At 42.5% G+C, this 21,858-nt stretch overlaps 1 protein-coding gene across 4 annotated transcripts in view; it reads left to right on the top strand.

The window, feature by feature from the left end:
- LOC108697307 (vesicle transport through interaction with t-SNAREs homolog 1A) overlaps positions 1 to 21,858 on the top strand; it is a 154,738-nt gene that overhangs the window by 86,720 nt on the left and 46,160 nt on the right. For 2 of the 4 annotated variants that reach the window (XM_018227231.2, XM_018227230.2), the window contains 2 exons: positions 9,540 to 9,610; positions 12,174 to 12,246. In XM_018227231.2, the coding sequence (XP_018082720.1) occupies positions 9,540 to 9,610; positions 12,174 to 12,239 (137 nt within the window). In that variant the 3' untranslated portion in view covers positions 12,240 to 12,246. The remainder of the gene's footprint in view (positions 1 to 9,539; positions 9,611 to 12,173; positions 12,247 to 21,858) is intronic. The other 2 variants (XM_018227229.2, XM_018227228.2) reach the window with 1 other exon arrangement.

Below are 21,858 nucleotides of genomic sequence, written 5' to 3'. Positions count from 1 at the left end.
AGAATAAAAATATCTTCTGTCCCAACCCTGGGATCCTAAATAATTTATAGTATGTTAATCATACCTGTAATAGACTGTCTCTGCTGAAATGGAGACATTGAGTGGGGATGTAGTATCATAGAGTGGCTTAGTTTGCCTTTCATCTTCCTTAATCATGCACGCTGGTTCCCCTCTCAGCCCCTACTCTGTCTCTCTCGCACGTTCCTCATTCACAAGTCTGCGCCTCGCAATTTACATCACATTATTGTGAAATTATATCCAAGGGGTTTCAGTTGTGCCAGAGCTATTTGTATTATAAATGTCATATAGAGAGCTACAAAGCCCATCTTTGGCCCTCTTTATGCTGCCATAGTTTAATGGTATCTCAGTACAAACAATAGGCAAACTTAGGGGCTGTTCCTGCTGAATTGTGCTTAGTACAGGGAATACCTATCTGTATCTCTCTGTACAGACAATGAACAAATTTTGGGACTATTCCTGCTGAATTGTGCTTAGTACAGGGAATACCTATGCTGCTATAGTTTTATGGGATCTCTCTGTACAGACTATGAGCAAACTTAGGGACTGTTCCTGCTGAATTGTGCTTAGTACAGGGAATACCTATGCTGCCATAGTTTTATGGGATCTCTCTGTACAGACTATGAACAAACTTAGGGGACTGTTCCTGCTGAATTGTGCTTAGTACAGGGAATACCTATGCTGCTATAGTTTTATGGGATCTCTCTGTACAGACTATGAGCAAACTTAGGGACTGTTCCTGCTGAATTGTGCTTAGTACAGGGAATACCTATGCTGCCATAGTTTTATGGGATCTTTCTGTAAAGACTATAATGAAACTTAGGGGACTGTTCCTGCTGAATTGTGCTTAGTACAGGGAATACCTATGCTGCCATAGTTTTATGGGATCTCTCTGTACAGACTATAAGCAAACTTAGGGGACTGTTCCTGCTGAATTGTGCTTAGTACAGAGGAATACCTATGCTGCCATAGTTTTATGGGATCTCTCTGTACAGACTATGAGCAAACTTAGGGGGTTTCTCTTGCAGATAATAAGCCCTGAGAACTGATCTTCTACATTAGGCTGTGCGGTTTAGTTTCCCTTTATTCAGTGCACAAATACCATTTCAAGTAATTGTTGACTAAGTACAAATACGCTGCTCAGTGTGTCCGTGTCAGTAAATACAAACTCACTGATATTGCCGGGGCCAAGTGCCAGTTGATTTAATGTGCCCCCATAGAAGTCACTGGGTAAATGTGGAATTAAGGTCTTTATGTGAGTGGGGGTCGAGGGGGGGGTACAAGTGGTTAAACAAGAGATTAGAGAGTCGTATTTAGCTAAGGGGTTGTCTGTGCAGCGGAGGTTCCGGCTGATTGTGGAAGACTCTGGTTGGTACGTGGGGTCGGGATGGATCAATATTAGTGCAAAGCTTTACATGGGAGGGAGCTGTTTAAACATTGAGAGCCCTGGGGAATCAGCCAATGAAAAAATCATGTTCAACAAATGTGATGATAGAGTCTAAAGCGTCTGGCGGTTCCTCCAAAAGCCGACGCGCATCTCCAGTGGCCCTATGAGCAAATTCATTGCTGGAAGGGCCCCATATCATCCATATGGGGCCCCGAAAAGTCTGTAGGGGTATTTGCTGGGATAAAGGGTTAAATATAGGTGGTCGTTTGGTTGGGCCCCGGGTAGAAGTCTCAGAGTCGGCACCAAAGTGACTCACTGCGCAGACCTGATACCTGTGTCTCTGTTGCCCCCCCCCCCTCGGAATAGGGGCCACAAGTGAATTACAGTCATTATTAGAAGCTATGGAAAAGTTTAACCTCAAAATTATGCTCCAATAAAACGTGTCAAGCTCCCAGCCCACAAGTCCTACTGCCCCGAGGCCTCGTATAGCGAGCGGTGGGGAGTGTTAAACACATGGCGAGAGAAAAACCGCAGCACAATAAGGACTTGGGCGCCACTGGGGCATTTTCCATCTCGTTTAGGTGCTAATAAATAGTTATTTCATAATAATAATAAGTGGAGAGAGGCTATTTGGGACCAACGTGGAGCCCGCAGTCCCATCATAAAGAATAACGAGCGGCGCAATATCCCCCCGCTCTTTCTAATTAGCGACCCTGGCCAGGTGAAGCACTTTATTATTTCACATAAAATCCTTACAATCAAATCATTGCGGCTAATTGGAATTTCTTCCATTCCATGGAACGTTGCTGTTTGCTGAGGAAATACAGAAATCCAGTGGAACAATCACATGAAGCTGCTCCATAGCCGATCCTGAAGAAGGGTCCAACCTAGGGCCACAGGGCGCCAATGCCAACCAGTTACTCTTTGGAGAGTTCTTCTGACATGTCCATGGAGGACTGGCCAACCCAGATCAGGAAGGGACACTGGTATATGGACTTGATGGATCAACCCAACTCACAATATAAATGATATCTGAACCAGTTGATTGGATTAAATGGCCATCATTGTGCAATGCTAGGCATGCATTTGCCTCAATTGGAAAGGATCTACCAGCACTTGGTGCCAGTGGGGACCTAGGGAAACCTGCTGAGACAGACTGGGGTCCTTGCCCAACAGGATGAGTAGGGATGAACTGAGCCTCGGATAAGGTGCAGATGAATTCAAATCTTTCTTAGCAGGATGGAGATTTGGTTCCTCTCCAAACTGAAGTGAACCCTTAAAATCACTTGACTTTAGACAATAAAGGAAATTGCTAAAAAAAATTTAAGTGTGTCCAGATTCCCCCCTCCTTTACACTAATTTACATATGCAAATTAGGGTTCAATTCTTGCTGAAAGATACAATATTTCGCAGAATCCCCAAAAAATTGGGTATGATGCAGGGTCGGAATGGAACATTGGGGCCCCCTCTATAAGAACTGAAAGACCAGTGCCTGGTGACCATCCTTGTACTGCCCATGAAGGCTGGGGCCCGTCTGGTTTTTCCTGGTGTCCTGCTGACCCAATGCTTCCTACCTGATATCTGCCCATTTTCATCCAGATGTTGGTTGGGCTTCCTATCTGAATTACCCCATACACTGGCCAATGAGCTTCTGGCTTGTTTTGGGGGACTAAATAGCAGTTTTATTGGTTTTAGGAGCTCCCGATGCCAATCCCGTCTCCGGCTGTGTCGCGCCCAAGATTGGCGCTAAAATTTGAAATAAGGAGATGCAGAGGTCACAGGTTCAATGTCCGATTATAGGAAATTTTAGCTTGATTTCCTGGGTGTTCCTAAATTGATTATTAATATTCTCCTGGACTTTTGCCGCCTGCCTACTGAACCACTGCCAGAACTCTGACAACAAATACTTTTGATCCCTTTGGTTACCGCAAACTTGTACCTTTTCCTAAATCTTCCTCCTTGGTCCGCACTTCCCTGCGTTTGGAGCCGATAGGCCCCTGACAATTGGCCTGTGTATGGACATTTTAAGGCTGAGCCTTGTCCAGGGATCAAACTGCAGGCAATATAACCAGAGAGAATCCAGACTCTAATGTGTGTGCGCCCATCATCCAGTGCCACGAGGATTTTGTGCGTAAGAAATGTCTTGGTAATGAGGCCCCTTCAGAACAAGTACAGTTTGTATTAAAGCAGCTGCTGTCAGTTCCAGGTCATCTTGTACCTTGAATCATTACCTGCCAGTGAGAGCTCAGTAATAGGGCTGGGAAGGAATGTGGCCCAGAAACCTCAGCTGGGAAGGGCCAGCAAGAGGCAATGAGCCATGGAGAGGGGCTTCACGATGAGTAATTAGTAAAACAGGACAGGAATGTGTGATCATCATCTCACTGGGCCGATATACGTATCACCGTTATATCCCTTTTGTTGTGTATAAACTGTAACACACGGGGCCACACTGGTACCCACCTTTATATAAACACATCCTTATGCTCCACTCAAATGAGGCGTGAGTAATTATCCCCCGTAATTATGTGCAATTATATGGGAAAGAGGCGCGAGGATCGCAGACAGGTGACGCTTATATCACTGCACTTGTCAAGCAATACGGAAAATAATCATTTTTGTGTCAAAATCTGAAAATTACAACAGCGCTTCGTTAGAACGGAATTCGTTTGGCAAACATAATTAAGGTGTTTTAATGTAGAGCCCCGTAATGCCTCCTGTAATAACTCCTGTCGGACTCCCCGAGGTCTTGGCTAATTGTGAAGATAGCTTTCAAGCTTTCCCTGCTTTTATTGGATAATGAACTGTTAAGAAGTGTTAGATCTTTTCTTAAGCAGAATTTGGTTGTTGAAAAAAAAGGGGGGAAAGCAAAGACAAGCCCGAGGTGTGGCGTTCTAAACGCAATTAGACCAGAGATTTAAGTTGCTATCTTTGATCTGACTGTCAGCTTCTGATTAGAACTATATAAGCGCTTTAATCAAGATCAGGCCAGTCATTATATTCCGTAACGCTTCTAAACGGGGGAAATTACCCATTCTTCCATATTGGATTAACACGTCGCTAAATGACTTTGGCGTAAGTAGAGCGATACTTTGTAATAAGTTGATCTTTAGAAACTGCTATAAAATCCGAAGGGTTAAAGCAATCAGGATCCCTTACACGGGAGTAATTAACAGCCATGTTCTTGATTTCATTAAATCTTATACATATATATATATAGTGGGAATTGTATCAGATCAAATAGAATCTTCTATAAATAAAGAGATACGTTTGAGAAGCGCCGAATCCTCCACCAAAGCTTCAGCAGATTTCTGAACTGAATCGGAACCTTCATTTTCATAAGCAAATTTGCTTGTGTCGTCTCATTCATTTGCCCAGGGTCCGAGGGCAGCCAATAGTTGGTCTTTTTTTTGTGAACCCGAATCCCAAATGTTTAACATTATATGAAGTATCTTGAACCAACTGGACGTGTCTTCTCTCCAACTCACATCTGCCAAGATTCTATTGACATCAACAGGAATTTGAATATTCACGGTCACGCCTGAAACGGGCCGAGACTTTATCGAATTCTGAGATTTGAGAAATTTAATGCGAATGTTTGGACAGGATTACTTTCATCAAGAATGTTTTTTAATTTCACAGGGATTCAAGCACAATCACTTGCAGTCAGTACAAACGCTTCATTTTTGTTCATCGCTTAACTGAATCCTGGGGTTGGGGTTTGGATAAATCCAGGACCAAAACCAACTCAATAAATTACTAATATATGTACAGATGTATATACTTGTGTGTGTGTGTGTGTATATATATATATATATATATATATATACATATATATAGAAAGTCTATAGTGGTGCACTCGCAATACAAGCAACTGCCTGGGTGCTGGTTATAGCATAGTATAATAATCCAAAAAATACAACCGCACTCCAAGGTCTTGAAATAGTGAAAACAGTGGAAAGTTTATTTCAACGGCAACGTTGAAATAAACTTTCCACTGTTTTCACTATTTCAAGACCTTGGAGTGCGGTTGTATTTTTTTGGATTATATATATGTATATATATATATATATTTATTTTTTGACCTCTCACCTGAACACCAGCAGTACAAAGTGCATCACCCGATGTCAGCAATTTGCAATTGAAACCTAACTTTCCCCTACATTGGTTAGAGTCCTCCGATATGGTCAGAAACAAATGGAACGGCAGGGCAGGTGTGGCCAAGATACACCTGGATCACTTAGGATCGGGATTTACATTTCTGTGAATTACACACGTTCTGTGACTGATGTCACAATGCACAGCCAGTAATTCCCTGCCCAGGACCTGTCTTGAGAAATAACCCTGAATGTTTTGAGTGCAGGGGCCCTAGTCTTCTGTCTAGTGTATCACCTACAAACAATTGAGCTGATCTGTCCAATCACAGCAATATTTCCATCAATTTATATATATGCAGTGATTGGTCAGATACCCTATGTGGTCCTTGTGATACTGACGGGTACTGGAGTTCTGCAGCGGGTCAGGTACCTGTTATTTACCTGCCAAAAAGCAGGTAACCAGCAAGATATGGGTAGAGCTTTCAGATACAAATTTGCTGGTCTATAACAAGTTTTACTCCTTTACACATTTTTAAAAACTTGTTTCTTTTCCCCACCCACTTCTTATGATGCCACTTCCAGTTTGCGGTAACATCACTTCCTGTTTATTGGCGGTCATCAGGTTATGGATAAGACCGTTGGGTCGGCTGCTCAAAGCAGGTAAAAATGCAGGTTGCAGGTCAGGTTCTGTGCAGGACTCGGGTAGCATGTAGACTATTTCTACTTTAATTCTGTTTTATATTGCTCCCTTTTTTTTTACTTGAACTGTTGGAATAGACTGAAACTGTCCAATCACACAGGAGGACAAGTAAAGGCCATACAATCTATAGGGGTAACTCTACATCTGTAGTAGAGTCTGATTTGTTAAACCCGAACCCGACCCGGGACCCGCAACCTGCATTCTTACCGCTTGGACCCACTACCCGACCCGCAAGTACCTTATCCACAACCCAATCCTGGACCCGCTGACCATCAAGAATCAGGTAGTGCTGTCATTGTAAACCAGAAGTGACATCATCGGAAGTAGACGAGATCAGAATAAAGGAGTAAAACTCGCTACTGAGAAGACCCGCGGCACGACCCGCACCCGAAACTTCTACCTACATCCCGCAGGTTACCTGCTTTTTATTTGCTTTTTTGCAGGACTCTTGTCTGTAGTGCGTTTATAACCTAAACAAACGTGTTTCATTCCAAATTCCAGATCTGGAAATCTTTTATATAATATTTTCCTCCCCCCTGACCCGAATGTCCAATTTCTGAGCGACTCCACAATGAGTTTATTCGGATTTGTGTAACCCCCGGCCGGTGTAATTGCGCTGCTGGCTGAGCCCCCGCGAGTCATTTATTCCTATTAAAGGGGCGTTTTATCATCTATTAGTGAGTGCGGCACTTGCCTTTGCTCTTATTATGTGTAACAAGCGATTCTTTTTGCCCAGAGAATGGGGCCGTGTCTGCGCCTCTTCTATTACACCCAAAATAAAAAAGGGAGAATGAGGTTTGTAAATGATAAATGGGGAAGCTGACTAGCGAACTAATAAAGATTTGTCTAAATCAACTGTGATTTGTCAGAACAGGGGAGAGCTGAGGTCGGGGCACATGTGATGAATAATAAAGGACACACGGGAGGGGGGAGCGCCTCATAAATATGCTGTGATTACCCCTCACTAATTTGTATTCAAAGGCAGTGGAGCATCAGGCAGAGCGGAGCCTACACAGCCCTCACCCCTCCGTGGCTTTTGTACCACTTGGAGAAGTTCAGGGTTTTTAAAGCCCTTTCTGGTCAGAGCACAGAACTTTCCTGATCCGAGGGCACCAACTAAAGACCCAACTCTTCTGCTTCTCACTATTTCATGTCTGATGGCTTAGCCCTGAGTCTAGCGCTTTCTACTGCTTTGCTAGTCAATTTATTTAACACCTTAACCAGAAAGCTATGAGACTATAGAGCCCAGAACATTCCTTCTCTGTATATTTGTATTTATACATATGGGAGGAGGAGGTGCCATATTGATTCCCTTAGACAGTACAGTATGAGGGTATAGCTTATTGTGTGCCCAGAACATTCCTTCTCTGTATATTTGTATTTATACATATGGGAGGAGGGAGGTGCCATATTGATTCCCTTAGACAGTACAGTATGAGGGTATAGCTTATTGTGTGCCCAGAACATTCCTTCTCTGTATATTTGTATTTATACATATGGGTAGGAGGTGCCATATTGATAAAGATTTAATGAGTCACTGGTGGTTGTATATTTTTTTTGTGTATATATATTCTTTTCAAACTGTGAATTTTGGTGGCTTCAGAGCCATTGTGCTGAGCTACTAATGGGGAACACTTGCCCACGTGTTGGTTCCTCAGCATAAATATTTAGGGTTTGTGACTTTTCACATTCTTTGGAATTAATTAAATGGTTTATGGAAATGTCGATGAGGACAGCTGGTTCCTCCCATTCCCAGTGCAATTCCCCAGGAACTCCATTATTAATACATGTGACAAGACGTCTTTGTGTGAGGGGACTGAGTGTTCCGAGTCTATAAAACTGGAATCTTGTTCAATATTGGGGGCTGCCGTACACTCACACTTAGTAACCGGTGTTGCTTTTTTGAAGTTGTTTTTTTTATTATGGGCACAACTGAGCCCCCACTAACTGCTTGTTGCTCATCCATAAATTACTGAGGGCTCCGGGCCCCATGAATCACTTGTCCTATTTGTAATCTGATTGATTGAATCCTGTTGGTTACACCGCTCCATTGACCATATATCCCATATTGTCTTTGGTGTCAGTTGCTGCAGTAACATCTGGGGGTGCATAAAGGACAGGCAAGGGGGTACTAATCACTTTTTCAGTTGGCTGGGTGCTACCCCTCTTTCTCCTTGTCCTGCAACCCCAAAGAACTAACTGCCACATCAAACTGCCATATTGTTAGACAAATACACTCCTGGGGATTTTAAGAACCAGGTAACATAAAAACTAATTATGGAAATAGGAATTTGTTAATGTCCAGGCGACCCCATGGAGACAGCAGAGCCACATTAAAAGTGGAGACAGTAGGTCAAGATGGAGACAGTAAGTCAAGATGGAGACAGTAGGGCAAGATGGAGAGAGTAAGGCAAGATGGAGACAGTAGGGCAAGATGGAGACAGTAGGTCAAGACGAAGACAGTAGGACAAGACGTAGACAGTAGGGCAAGATGGAGACAGTAGAGCAAGATGGAGACAGTAGAGCAAGATGGAGACAGTAGGGCAAGATGGAGACAGTAGGGCAAGATGGAGACAGTAGGACAAGATGGAGACAGTAGGGCAAGATGGAGACAGTAGGGCAAGATGGAGACAGTAGGACAAGACGGAGACAGTAGGGCAAGATGGAGGCAGTAGGACTAGATGGAGACAGTAGGACAAGATGGAGACAGTAGGACAAGATGGAGACAGTAGGACAAGATGGAGACAGTTGGACAAGATGGAGAGATGGAGACAGTAGGACAAGATGGAGTAGGACAAGATGGAGACAGTAAACAGTAGGACAAGATGGAGACAGTAGGGCAAGATGGAGACAGTAGGGCGAGATGGAGACAGTAGGGCGAGATGGAGACAGTAGGGAACAATGGAGACAGTAGGGTAAGATGGAGACAGTAGGGCAAGATGGAGACAGTAGGGCAAGATGGAGACAGTAGGGAACAATGGAGACAGTAGGGTAAGATGGATACAGTAGGGCAAGATGGAGATAGTATGACAAGTTGGAAACAGAAGGGCAAGATGGTGAGAGAGACAGACAGTAGGACAACTGTGAAGCTGGAGGGTCACTAGAAGTTGCAATTTAAAAACAGCTGATGGGCCCCATTTTTTCCTTGGCCCTGTGTGTGGCCAACTAATGTTACTGTTCTCAATGGTCTGCATGAAGGTGCCACTTGGGAAAGCACCAAAATCAATTCATTCTGTTCTGACACCCGAGATTCTCATCTCTGCCTTTGATTTGCTCTGTGTTATGTCATGTGTAGGTAAGTGCACCTCTCTCTTATTCATTTGTATTTCATTTCTCCCAGAACAAATTGGCCAGGGCATCCTGGAAAACCTGAGTCAGGACAGAGAGAAGATCCAAAGAGCAAGAGAAAGGGTGAGTCCAGCCGCTTTTTCTGTCAGTAAGTGTTAGCTCCTATGCACAAATGTGTATTAAAACAAATGTATGTAGCAGATGCCTTTTCCCAAGGCCTGAGCCAATTATCTTTCGTTTCCACGTGTCACACGCTCCATCCTCTCCCAGTGATGATGTCACACACAATTCCGCGGGGCTGCAACAGAAGTTGGGGGTGATGGTTTTTAACCACTTGGAAGGCCTCCTTGATCCACCCTGATGTTCTGTTGGCTGAAGCATTCATTATTTCTCCCTAATTAAATATCTCTCAGCTCTCTAACTATCCGGCTCTCTCCCGAGACAGATGGCTGCTAATACCCTCTCCTACTATTGGCCAATCCCTGCGTCTCTCTCAGCCCTCTCTAAACTTTATTCTTCATCTTCAAAGGCGAGTTTGTGGCAAAACTGTGACAAACGAAGCCACTCGCATATAAACAAGCTCTAATTAACAACTACAATTAGGGACAATTCATGGAAATGTGTTGATTGGAACCAGCAAACAGAATGGGAAAGAAACTTTCTGCCTTGTTTAATAGTGACTTTGGGCCCCCAAACTCTTTCTTTCTTCAGGAGCCCCCAGACACCTACACACCCAATTGTTATTACTCCCTGAGATGGAAAACCTTTTACTTCTCTATCCACTGTGTTACTGAACAAGTCCACAGACTAACCCCCATATCATATACACACAGACAGTAAGTGTATAATATATAGACACCCCCATATCATGTACACACAGACAGTAACTGTATAATATATAGACACCCCCATATCATATACACACAGACAGTAACTGTATAATATATAGACACCCCCATATCATATACACACAGACAGTAAGTGTATAATATATAGACACCCCCATATCATATACACACAGACAGTAAGTGTATAATATATAGACACCCCCATATCATATACACACAGACAGTAAGTGTATAATATATAGACACCCCATATCATATACACACAGACAGTAAGTGTATAATATATAGACACCCCCATATCATATACACACAGACAGTAACTGTATAATATATAGTCACCCCCATATCATATACACACAGACAGTAACTGTATAATATATAGACACCCCCATATCATATACACACAGACAGTAACTGTATAATATATAGTCACCCCCATATCATATACACACAGACAGTAACTGTATAATATATAGACACCCCCATATCATATACACACAGACAGTAACTGTATAATATATAGACACCCCCATATCATATACACACAGACAGTAACTGTATAATATATAGACACCCCCATATCATATACACACAGACAGTAACTGTATAATATATAGACACCCCCATATCATATACACACAGACAGTAAGTGTATAATATATAGACACCCCCATATCATATACACACAGACAGTAAGTGTATAATATATAGACACCCCCATATCATATACACACAGACAGTAAGTGTATAATATATAGACACCCCCATATCATATACACACAGACAGTAACTGTATAATATATAGTCACCCCCATATCATATACACACAGACAGTAACTGTATAATATATAGACACCCCCATATCATATACACACAGACAGTAACTGTATAATATATAGTCACCCCCATATCATATACACACAGACAGTAACTGTATAATATATAGACACCCCCATATCATATACACACAGACAGTAACTGTATAATATATAGACACCCCCATATCATATACACACAGACAGTAAGTGTATAATATATAGACACCCCCATATCATATACACACAGACAGTAAGTGTATAATATATAGACACCCCCATATCATATACACACAGACAGTAAGTGTATAATATATAGACACCCCCATATCATATACACACAGACAGTAAGTGTATAATATATAGACACCCCCATATCATATACACACAGACAGTAAGTGTATAATATATAGACACCCCCATATCATATACACACAGACAGTAACTGTATAATATATAGTCACCCCCATATCATATACACACAGACAGTAACTGTATAATATATAGACACCCCCATATCATATACACACAGACAGTAACTGTATAATATATAGTCACCCCCATATCATATACACACAGACAGTAACTGTATAATATATAGACACCCCCATATCATATACACACAGACAGTAACTGTATAATATATAGACACCCCCATATCATATACACACAGACAGTAAGTGTATAATATATAGACACCCCCATATCATATACACACAGACAGTAAGTGTATAATATATAGACACCCCCATATCATATACACACAGACAGTAAGTGTATAATATATAGACACCCCCATATCATATACACACAGACAGTAAGTGTATAATATATAGACACCCCCATATCATATACACACAGACAGTAACTGTATAATATATAGACACCCCCATATCATATACACACAGACAGTAAGTGTATAATATATAGACACCCCCATATCATATACACACAGACAGTAACTGTATAATATATAGACATAGTGTATAGTAACTAATTGCAAGCTCTTTCGCTGTGTTGCAGCTGAGAGAGACGGATACGAATCTTGGGAAGAGTTCCAGGGTACTAACAGGAATGTTACGAAGGTAAGACTCAGGTAGGAGCAAGACTTTATTATTTCGAGGGATGCACCGAATCCAGGACTCGGTTCCAGATTCGACCAGAATTCAACCTTAATTTCAGCAGGATTTCCGATTCAGCCAAATCCTTCTGCCCAAATCCGAATCCTAATTTGCATATGAAAATAAGGGGCAGGGAGGGAAATTGCGTGACTTTTGTCACGAAAAAAAGGGAGTAAAAAATGTTTTTCCCTTCCCACCCCTAATTTGCATATGCAAACTAGGATTCAGTTCGCTATTCGACCAAATCTTTCTCAAAGGATTCGCGGGTTCGGCCGAATCCAAAATATTAGATTTGGTGCCTCCCTAGTTATTTCATTCAGTAAATGCGCCTCTGTGGGTCCAGCTAAAACCATTTAACAACATTTAGCAGGAAAACAGTAAAAGTATTATTGATAACAATGTCGTGCGATACTTGTAGTTGTACAATGGGGGGACGGTGACAATACACAGGTTGTGACCCCATGTTCTGACCCCAAACTGCTACCCCCTGAGCTAAGAATTGTGTTTGCAGTCATGTGACCTTACTTCTGTATCATACTCTTCCTCTCCTGATTGGCTGCTGGAAAGGGTTAAGCCTGCTGCGTTCAGCTCCACCCCCCGGGCAAGGCCTTACAAACTGCTCTGATTAAGAGTAATATGAAAATGACACCATCTAAATGTAAAAATGCAGCGGGGAGCCGCTCGGCAATTGAAATGGATGCTCCAGTGAGCGTGGCCAATCAGAGAAGGAAGGGCCCCGGCCACAATCCCCCGGCATACGTCTCTCGTCCTGTCAGATCTCATTAAAGGGGCCCCTCGCTCTACGTCCATTGAGCTGTCTGCAAATCATTCATCATTTTTAGCGGAAACACAAAAAGCCCCCCGTTATTTAAATAATATCATATTAATGTTAAAGTTCACTTGTCACTTAGCGGCCGGCTTAATCAGACGTGGCATTTAGACAAAATGGCTTGTTTGCCTCTGGCCCGACTGGCGTTAAATAAGGATTTATGACTTAGGAAATTTGTATCCGTTCCCCCTTCCTTTCTGCTTGATGTCCCTCACCTTCTCCTACACTTAATAGAGACTCGCAGGAAAGGGGAAGCGTTCACTATGGACTGGAATATATTTGCAAGTCATTTGATACGTCCACAATGAGTGTGACCTTTAACCTCTCCGTTGTTAAACACCGGCCCCTTTAGAAGTCTCATTCATTAGTTTTCCTTTAGCACAATGGGGCCTGGGGAAGTCATGTGCCCGAGTAACACTGGAGGTGAGACTTGCCGAAAAAGCGCCTCATTATGACTTAGGAACAATATCAATTTGTGGAAGTCGCACTTACAAAGGCCGCAGTTCATAAAAAGATCAACCGACAACAGCGACTTTAGATGCTCAGTTTTCCCTCTGTTGGGTGAATTCTCTGGTACAGTTTTGGGTCGGTGGAAGTGATGCAGATATTATATAATCCCTAATTACGGCTAATAAACAGTAATGATACAATGTAACAACATCAAATATTCATCGTCTTTCAAGGTTACCCTTGTCTCTTCCTCTTATAGTTTGATCAGTTGGGAGTTGCTGCGAGTATTTTATTTACATCTGTGATACACATGGACACAGACCGGCCCCTGGGCCTAATGGCCAAATACCATACAAGTAGCCAGAGAGACACAATGACCCAGAGAGACACAATGACCCAGAGAGACAAGTAGCCATTGTGACAGGTAGCCAGAGAGACACAAGTAGCCAGAGATACAAGTAGCCAGATACAAGTAGCCAGAGAGACAATGAGCCAGAGAGAGACAAGTAGCCAGAGAGACACAAGTAGCCAGAGACACAAGTAGCCAGAGACACAAGTAGCCAGAGACACAAGTAGCCAGAGACACAAGTAGCCAGAGACACAAGTAGCCAGAGATACAAGTAGCCAAAGATACAAGTAGCCAGATACAAGTAGCCAGAGAGACAAGGAGCCAGAGAGACACAAGTAGCCAGAGACACAAGTAGCCAGAGAAACAAGTAGCCAGAGAGATACAAGAAGCCAGACAGAAGTAGCCAGAGATACAAGTAGCCAGAGATACAAGTAGCCAGAGAGACAAGTAGCCACAGAGACACAAGAAGCCAGACAGAAGTAGCCAGAGACACAAGTAGCCAGAGACACAAGTAGCCAGAGAGACACAAGAAGCCAGACAGAAGTAGCCAGAGACACAAGTAGCCAGAGACACAAGTAGCCAGAGAGACACAAGAAGCCAGACAGAAGTAGCCAGAGAGACAAGTAGCCAGATACAAGTAGCCAAACACAGCATGGCCGCCTTTGGAATTTGGTCATTTGCATCTGTTGTGAGTCGCTGTGACTTGTTTTCCAGAATAAGGGCAATGACACACGGGAAGATCAGTGTTAAAGACACTTCGCCACGGACAACGAATCTCCCGAAAATGCCCTGGGGTCATGGGTTTGATTGTGACTACAAGCAGTTTATTCTGGGCTTCCCATGTTTGCATGGGATTCTTCTGGACACTTCTATTTCTACTCAATGCCAGAAGGATGTTGACTTTAGATAGTAAGTTCCATGGGCCAGGCACTCATGTAATTAAAGGGAACTATCGCAAAAATGCAAATTTAATATAAGCTTCCTCATACTGAAATAAGAAGCTTTCTAAATACAATCAATTAAATATTCTGGATAATTTCTGAAATAATCAAGTTTATCTTCACTATTCCTCTCTCAGCATCTGTTTCTCTTCATTCTCTCTTCATGCAGCAGTTGGGTGTCAGATATTCACTGACAGTTAGATCCAGTATATCTTATAGGGGGGCTCCTTTAGAGCTCACTCACATAACTGATTCCAGTACATAATTTGTTCTGTTTTGGTTCTCCCAATCTTCATTTCACACCTTGTGTAGGTGCCCCATTGGAGAATTATCATATTAATAGGGATTAATAGGATTAATAATAGGATTAATAGAGATTAGCATTTTATAGTCAGGACACCAGTTTGTGTCTAACCCTATAGGTGTAAAAGCCTCGTTAACAAAACAAGTAAAACACTGATTAAACCAAAAAAAGTGCATTTTCTACAATTTGATATGTTAAACATTTGTAACTCTTATTATTATTATTATTATTATACTAGTTTTAACTTAATGAATGAGGCAATATTAGCAATTTGAGTGAAAATATTATCTAAAGGAAAAGTTAAGCTTTGCAGGCAATTTTTTAGTTTTGGCAGCAATCCCTATATTATGCAAAACAGCATTTTTTGTATTTAGACCCTTGTATCTTGTTACAGAATTGGAATTACCCAAACATGTCGGCAGATTATCCTGAAAAAAATGATGTATAATTTTTCTTCCCGAGAAATTCCAATTTTATGACTGAATGACAGGTTTAGTAAGAGTTAAAGACAAATTCAGAAAAAATGTTGTTAAAATGTCGTGGAAAAGACAATATCTGAAAAGTGTCTGTAAAAGACAAATTCACAAAAGTGGAGGTAGAGGTTTGTGAATTTGGTGGAAAATCTCCACTGTTATTTTAGGGATGCACTGAATCCACTATTTTGAATTCGGCTGAACTCCTGAATCCCTCCCGAAAGATTTGGCTGAATAACGAACCAAATCCTAATTTGAATATGCAAATTAGGCGTGGGAAGGGGAAAACATTTTTTACTTCCTTGTTTTGTGACAAAAAGTCACGTGATTTCCCTCCCTGCCGCTAATTTGCATATGCAAATTATGATACGGTTTGGCCGGCCAGAAGGATTCGGCTGAATCTGAATCCTGCTGAAAAGGCCAAATCCTGGAATCGGTGCAGCCCTATTTATTTTGTCTAAATATAATCACTTTTGTGAATTCCCCCCTAGGAGTTGGCGAGGCCAGTGATAGGGCAGATTATTTAGGATTCTCCCCTCGGAAGGTAGAAGACAGGCTCTTGGCTCTGGGGGCAGGGAATGGGGGCAGACTTTATGACAAAGCAAAGAGGGGATTATCGCTGTCACATACAGATCCACAAATACCCCCTAGTCAATTCACTCCTCTCTATCAAGATCTTCTCCAATTGGAAAGTGTTTGTGGTGCCCGTTTGTGGTTATGATGGGGGGGAGTGGGATATAAGGGAGAGGCCACCCTTTCTGTGGCCCCATGAGCTTTGCATGACTTTGGGCACTGGGCTCAAACAATTGCACTTTGTTTATGGCTCGTCAGGCCAGTAGCCACATTTGTCTTTGCACATCAGCTTCATAATCCCCCTACAAACTATTATATTCCACTGATACTTTCTCTCCTGTGACTTCCCTCCTAATGGAAACCAATTCCATCACGTTGTGCTGCTGTCACCCCTAATATATGGGAATCCCACCATAACTCGTCTCATATGGGGCCCGGCCGTTACCATATAATAATTATGGTGTAAATCTTGACCCCCCCCCCCGTTTTCTAACTTGGAGGATGATTCCCATTTTCTGTGTTGCACAATGTATCAACAGAGCAGCACCTATAGGGGCCACTATCATATCTGCCATTGGTTCTGTATTTTATGGGACCACTCTGAGGTTTGGGGACCAACAGGGTTTTATTTGGAACCATCCCAGCCAATGGCAAACACTGTACCTCAGTGATGGGTCCGTTATTAAGGAGTAAAAGCCTAGTATGGTTATACTTTCCCTTTACATCCCAGTTCTATTGGCTCTCAGACATCTGTTGGTGTTTTGAGGCTCGTGCCAAATGTCAGAACTGGTACAAATTCAGGTTTCAGTTGATGGGCAATTAGCTGTCGGGTCAGAGGTTAAACGATACAACCGACTACAGGGAGTTTCCTGCGCTGAGTCCCTACACATTCCATTGGAGCTACAGTATCAGTGGGGTGAATCCAATTGCAAGTAATAGGGATTAAAGAAATTCATAAAACCCCTACTTCACATTTACCCCAATACCCATATTAATCCTTCTGTTTTCATAATGTTTCCTACAGCTGAGGCCCCACATCTGGTTCAGCCTGGGTGTAATAGAGACATATGGGCTTTACATTGAAGCAGACTATCCCAGGGGCCAATTAACACTCATTGTTGCAGTACCACCTTCAGTCTACTCTAGAGTTTATCCACTTGCTGAACTCACTATGCCAGTTTTTGCTTCTCAGCGGATGTTCCCTGAGTTCTAACAAGCAGATACTGCTCCTCTGTTACCCCAGGGCTGTTGCACCTCTGCAGTGAGAAGCAGCTCCGTAGCGCACACATTTTACTCCTTGAACCCAGAATATTTTTTGGGGGGGGGGTGCTTTTCGACTTGAGAAGTGAATATACTCATTATTGTGTTTTATTGTGCAGTGTGAGGCTCATTTCCCTCTAATGCTCCTAACGGGTTCCTCTCCGATCATCCAATGTCCGGCGCAGGATTCTCTTTCCCATCTGTCTGTTCTGTGCCCCTTGTGTTTAATGACTGGAGATGTGAGCGCAGCTGCTAATGCGACTCGCACACACGCAGGGCACAAACTGCATCTGACTGTAACTGACATTTACTTACTGCTTAATAAGAGTTTGTTGTTCTTCTAAAGGGCTGCCACTCAGCTCCGACACACCCTAACACCTCCTTCTAAATTGTGTCTTATCTGCTTGTAGTAAGACATCTATATACACTTGTACCCCATCTATACACACAGTGTCAGCTTATATTTGTATTTAGACAGTACAGTATGAGGGTATAGCTTATTGTGTGCCCAGAACATTCCTTCTCTGTATATTTGTATTTATACATATGGGAGGAGGAGGTGCCATATTGATTCCCTTAGACAGTACAGTATGAGGGTATAGCTTATTGTGTGCCCAGAACATTCCTTCTCTGTATATTTGTATTTATACATATGGGAGGAGGAGGTGCCATATTGATTCCCTTAGACAGTACAGTATGAGGGTATAGCTTATTGTGTGCCCAGAACATTCCTTCTCTGTATATTTGTATTTATACATATGGGAGGAGGAGGTGCCATATTGATTCCCTTAGACAGTACAGTATGAGGGTATAGCTTATTGTGTGCCCAGAACATTCCTTCTCTGTATATTTGTATTTATACATATGGGAGGAGGTGCCATATTGATTCCCTTAGACAGTACAGTATGAGGGTATAGCTTATTGTGTGCCCAGAACATTCCTTCTCTGTATATTTGTATTTATACATATGGGAGGAGGGAGGTGCCATATTGATTCCCTTAGACAGTACAGTATGAGGATATAGCTTATTGTGTGCCCAGAACATTCCTTCTCTGTATATTTGTATTTATACATATGGGAGGAGGAGGTACCATATTGATTCCCTTAGACAGTACAGTATGAGGGTATAGCTTATTGTGTGCCCAGAACATTCCTTCTCTGTATATTTGTATTTATACATATGGGAGGAGGAGGTGCCATATTGATTCCCTTAGACAGTACAGTATGAGGGTATAGCTTATTGTGTGCCCAGAACATTCCTTCTCTGTATATTTGTATTTATACATATGGGAGGAGGAGGTGCCATATTGATTCCCTTAGACAGTACAGTATGAGGGTATAGCTTATTGTGTGCCCAGAACATTCCTTCTCTGTATATTTGTATTTATACATATGGGAGGAGGTGCCATATTGATTCCCTTAGACAGTACAGTATGAGGGTATAGCTTATTGTGTGCCCAGAACATTCCTTCTCTGTATATTTGTATTTATACATATGGGAGGAGGGAGGTGCCATATTGATTCCCTTAGACAGTACAGTATGAGGGTATAGCTTATTGTGTGCCCAGAACATTCCTTCTCTGTATATTTGTATTTATACATATGGGAGGAGGTTCCATAGAAGTGCCTGGTATTATACTCTTATTACTTCACTCTTATAGTAATTAACCCTTACTTATCACTAGGTGCATGTTCTCGCCCTGCAGTTAATGACACAAGTGTTGCTAATTTTGCCGTTCGGTGTTTTCCATCTGGAAATCGATGCCGCGCCGTTGGGGCAGAATGACAGGGGTGGGGGGTTACAAGCAGAATAATTGCCTGAGCCGCAATCAGTCACTGGATCTTCCTGGTACAATCAGTGTAATGAAGCGGAGACCAAAATCAGCCCCAAATGTAATGAGTTTCAGCTCCGTGTGTCCCACATCCATCCCATAGATCAGTGTCCGGTCTCGTCGCACACGGAATGGGCTAAACATCTGGAATGACTGAGATTTATGGCTGGTGGGGCTCCCGGGAGTAACTCTGCTTCCCGAATAGGAATTTCAACTTGTAAATCCAGGAATGGTCATTAAAAAAAATAAACTGAAAAGAATTTGATTTTAGGGGAAGAGGCAGGAATTGGGGCAGTCTGGGTCCTGCGCAAGGGTGAATATTGCTGCACTCCATTGTGCCCCCAATATTTAGCTCTAGTGGGGGGAGGAGAGGGGTTGTATGGGGTCTGCTGCCTCAGTGGGCTCCCTGTATATGTGAGATATTTAAGGCCCCGTCCTGCGTTCTATCTGGGGAATTCCTCACTTGACAGAGTATTTATTTAAATGCGACTCGAGGACTTGGGAGATTAGGGGGCACTTATGACTTATGGGAATGGTCTGTCAGTGTCTCTAACTACAGAGCTCTGCACAGGAACCCCAGGCAACTTTGGGGATTTTTAGATCTTCACTTTTGAGAGTCTACTTCCTCACTTGTTGTGCCCGTTATATAAATGGCATGTTTCTGTGCCACCAAGGTCCAGTTATGCCAATAAAAGGGAATTATTATAACCCACATAATGATGACACAGCTCAGTTAGTGTTATTGCTATACCCGCTGCATGAGAGGTTTTATTACCCTTATATTACATAAGAGCCATGAATATTCTGTAAATTATATCCTTATAAATGGTGATGTCATCCATTATAATTGGTGCTTAGTGATGTAATGCCAGTCACATGACTCAATTGTATATTATAAAAAATAAAGTACCCCCACCCCGTTGTAAAATATTAGGATATTAGATATCACCTCTGAGTACTATGACCTGTATATAAGCTCTTGGCCTTCAGCCTTGTAGGTTTCGGCTTGGTCATGGAGCAGAAGATAGAGACCCCTTCGGAAGTGTGTGCGGTCTCTGCAGGTATCCTGGGACATTGAGACTGATATGGTTCCACTGACCAGCAGTGTTGAGTATGGTTGGACCCCCCAAACCATAAGAAAGATATGGTCACAAAACTCAAGAATATTATGTGGTGGAAGAGTATGATTCTGGAACCCAACAAATTGGCACTTGCTACCTGTCTGGGGCTCATAGCATGAGTCAGGGAACTCACTTATACAACATAAAGTAGCTACAAGAAACAGAACATTCGCCTGGTTGGTATTAAATCACTGGAGAGAGATTTGGGGTGTTTTGTCACCCAACCCTGTGTCTTTATAAAGAAGATCCTTTCTTACCTTCCGTTCGTAAATCAGTCACAAAAAACCCCTTTATCTTAAAGGCTAAAATGAATTGAAAGAGATGTGTCCATGTATAGATCTAATGACTTGTACCAGACTTACTCTGTTGACACCGTCGCCGGTTTGCCTGATCCCTCTCTGCCAGCGGGTGGGGACAATGAGCCCAGTTTCTCGGCTGTTAACACAAAACATATTTTTCATAAAAAATGACACAAAATGACTTGTTTGTTTCGCTGTGTTCCCGGGTTGGTACGAAACTGCCTTTTGACATGTCAGGGTGCAGGTGGGTGCTCTGTTCTCTTGACACCAAGATCTGAAGTCACACAAGTCTGGAGCTCTCCTTCAAGATGGCATTCAAAGGAACAAGGCCGGTCTTATCTCTGGTGAGAAGAAAAGGAGACAAACCACAAACGTAGAGAAACAAAGGGGTCTTCATGATGGCTCAGCCTCACACATTGACTCGCTTGTGTTCACTAAATACTGTCGCTCCCCCCCCCCCCCGACCATCTCCACTTATCTTCTGGATTCATTAATGTCATGTCCTTATCTGTTGGATCTTTCATCTGCATTGCAGGGGTTTATTATGAGTAAATGGGGTGCACACAGTTATCTAAAGTGGTTGTAGCCCACATTCATCAACTTTTGTTTGCCGTTGCTTCCCATTATTTATTTGCCTTACCTTTCAGCCTGAAGTGCTAACGGGGGCAGGTTTAAGGGGTGGAAGGGTTCTTTGTACTCCCATAGGTGGTGCTGCCTAAATATCAGGCTGATCTGATCGTGAGCCCTCGTCCCAACATTTGGATCACAACGGCGATAATACGGAGGTTAGTTCGAGGACCGCATTAATGAACCAATGTTGTCCTCCATTTTATACCTGCCTGATCTACATCTGCCCAACTTTCCGCCAGATATCGATCAGGGAAGCCCATTGGAGGGCCCCATACACTGCCCAATAAACTGCTGACTTAATCTGTCGGCATCTTATATCTGCTCGTGTATGGGGTCTTTACCATTTCAGCTTCAGGAGACACTGCTTGTGCACACCACTTCTTAATTGGTCTGGATGGATTTGGGGTATGTCTCTGTTTCCAAATGTTTAATATTAGTTTATGTATACAGTATATACCGGCCAAAAGAACTGTATGGGATAGTCTGAGTTATCACTTTAGCATACACCTGGCTACATCTGTACTGT

This window comes from Xenopus laevis, chromosome 7S, assembly GCF_017654675.1.
Source record: "Xenopus laevis strain J_2021 chromosome 7S, Xenopus_laevis_v10.1, whole genome shotgun sequence".
Taxonomy (NCBI): domain Eukaryota; kingdom Metazoa; phylum Chordata; class Amphibia; order Anura; family Pipidae; genus Xenopus; species Xenopus laevis.
Note: the sequence above shows the minus strand (reverse complement) of the source record. Positions and strands in the feature narration are given on the sequence as shown.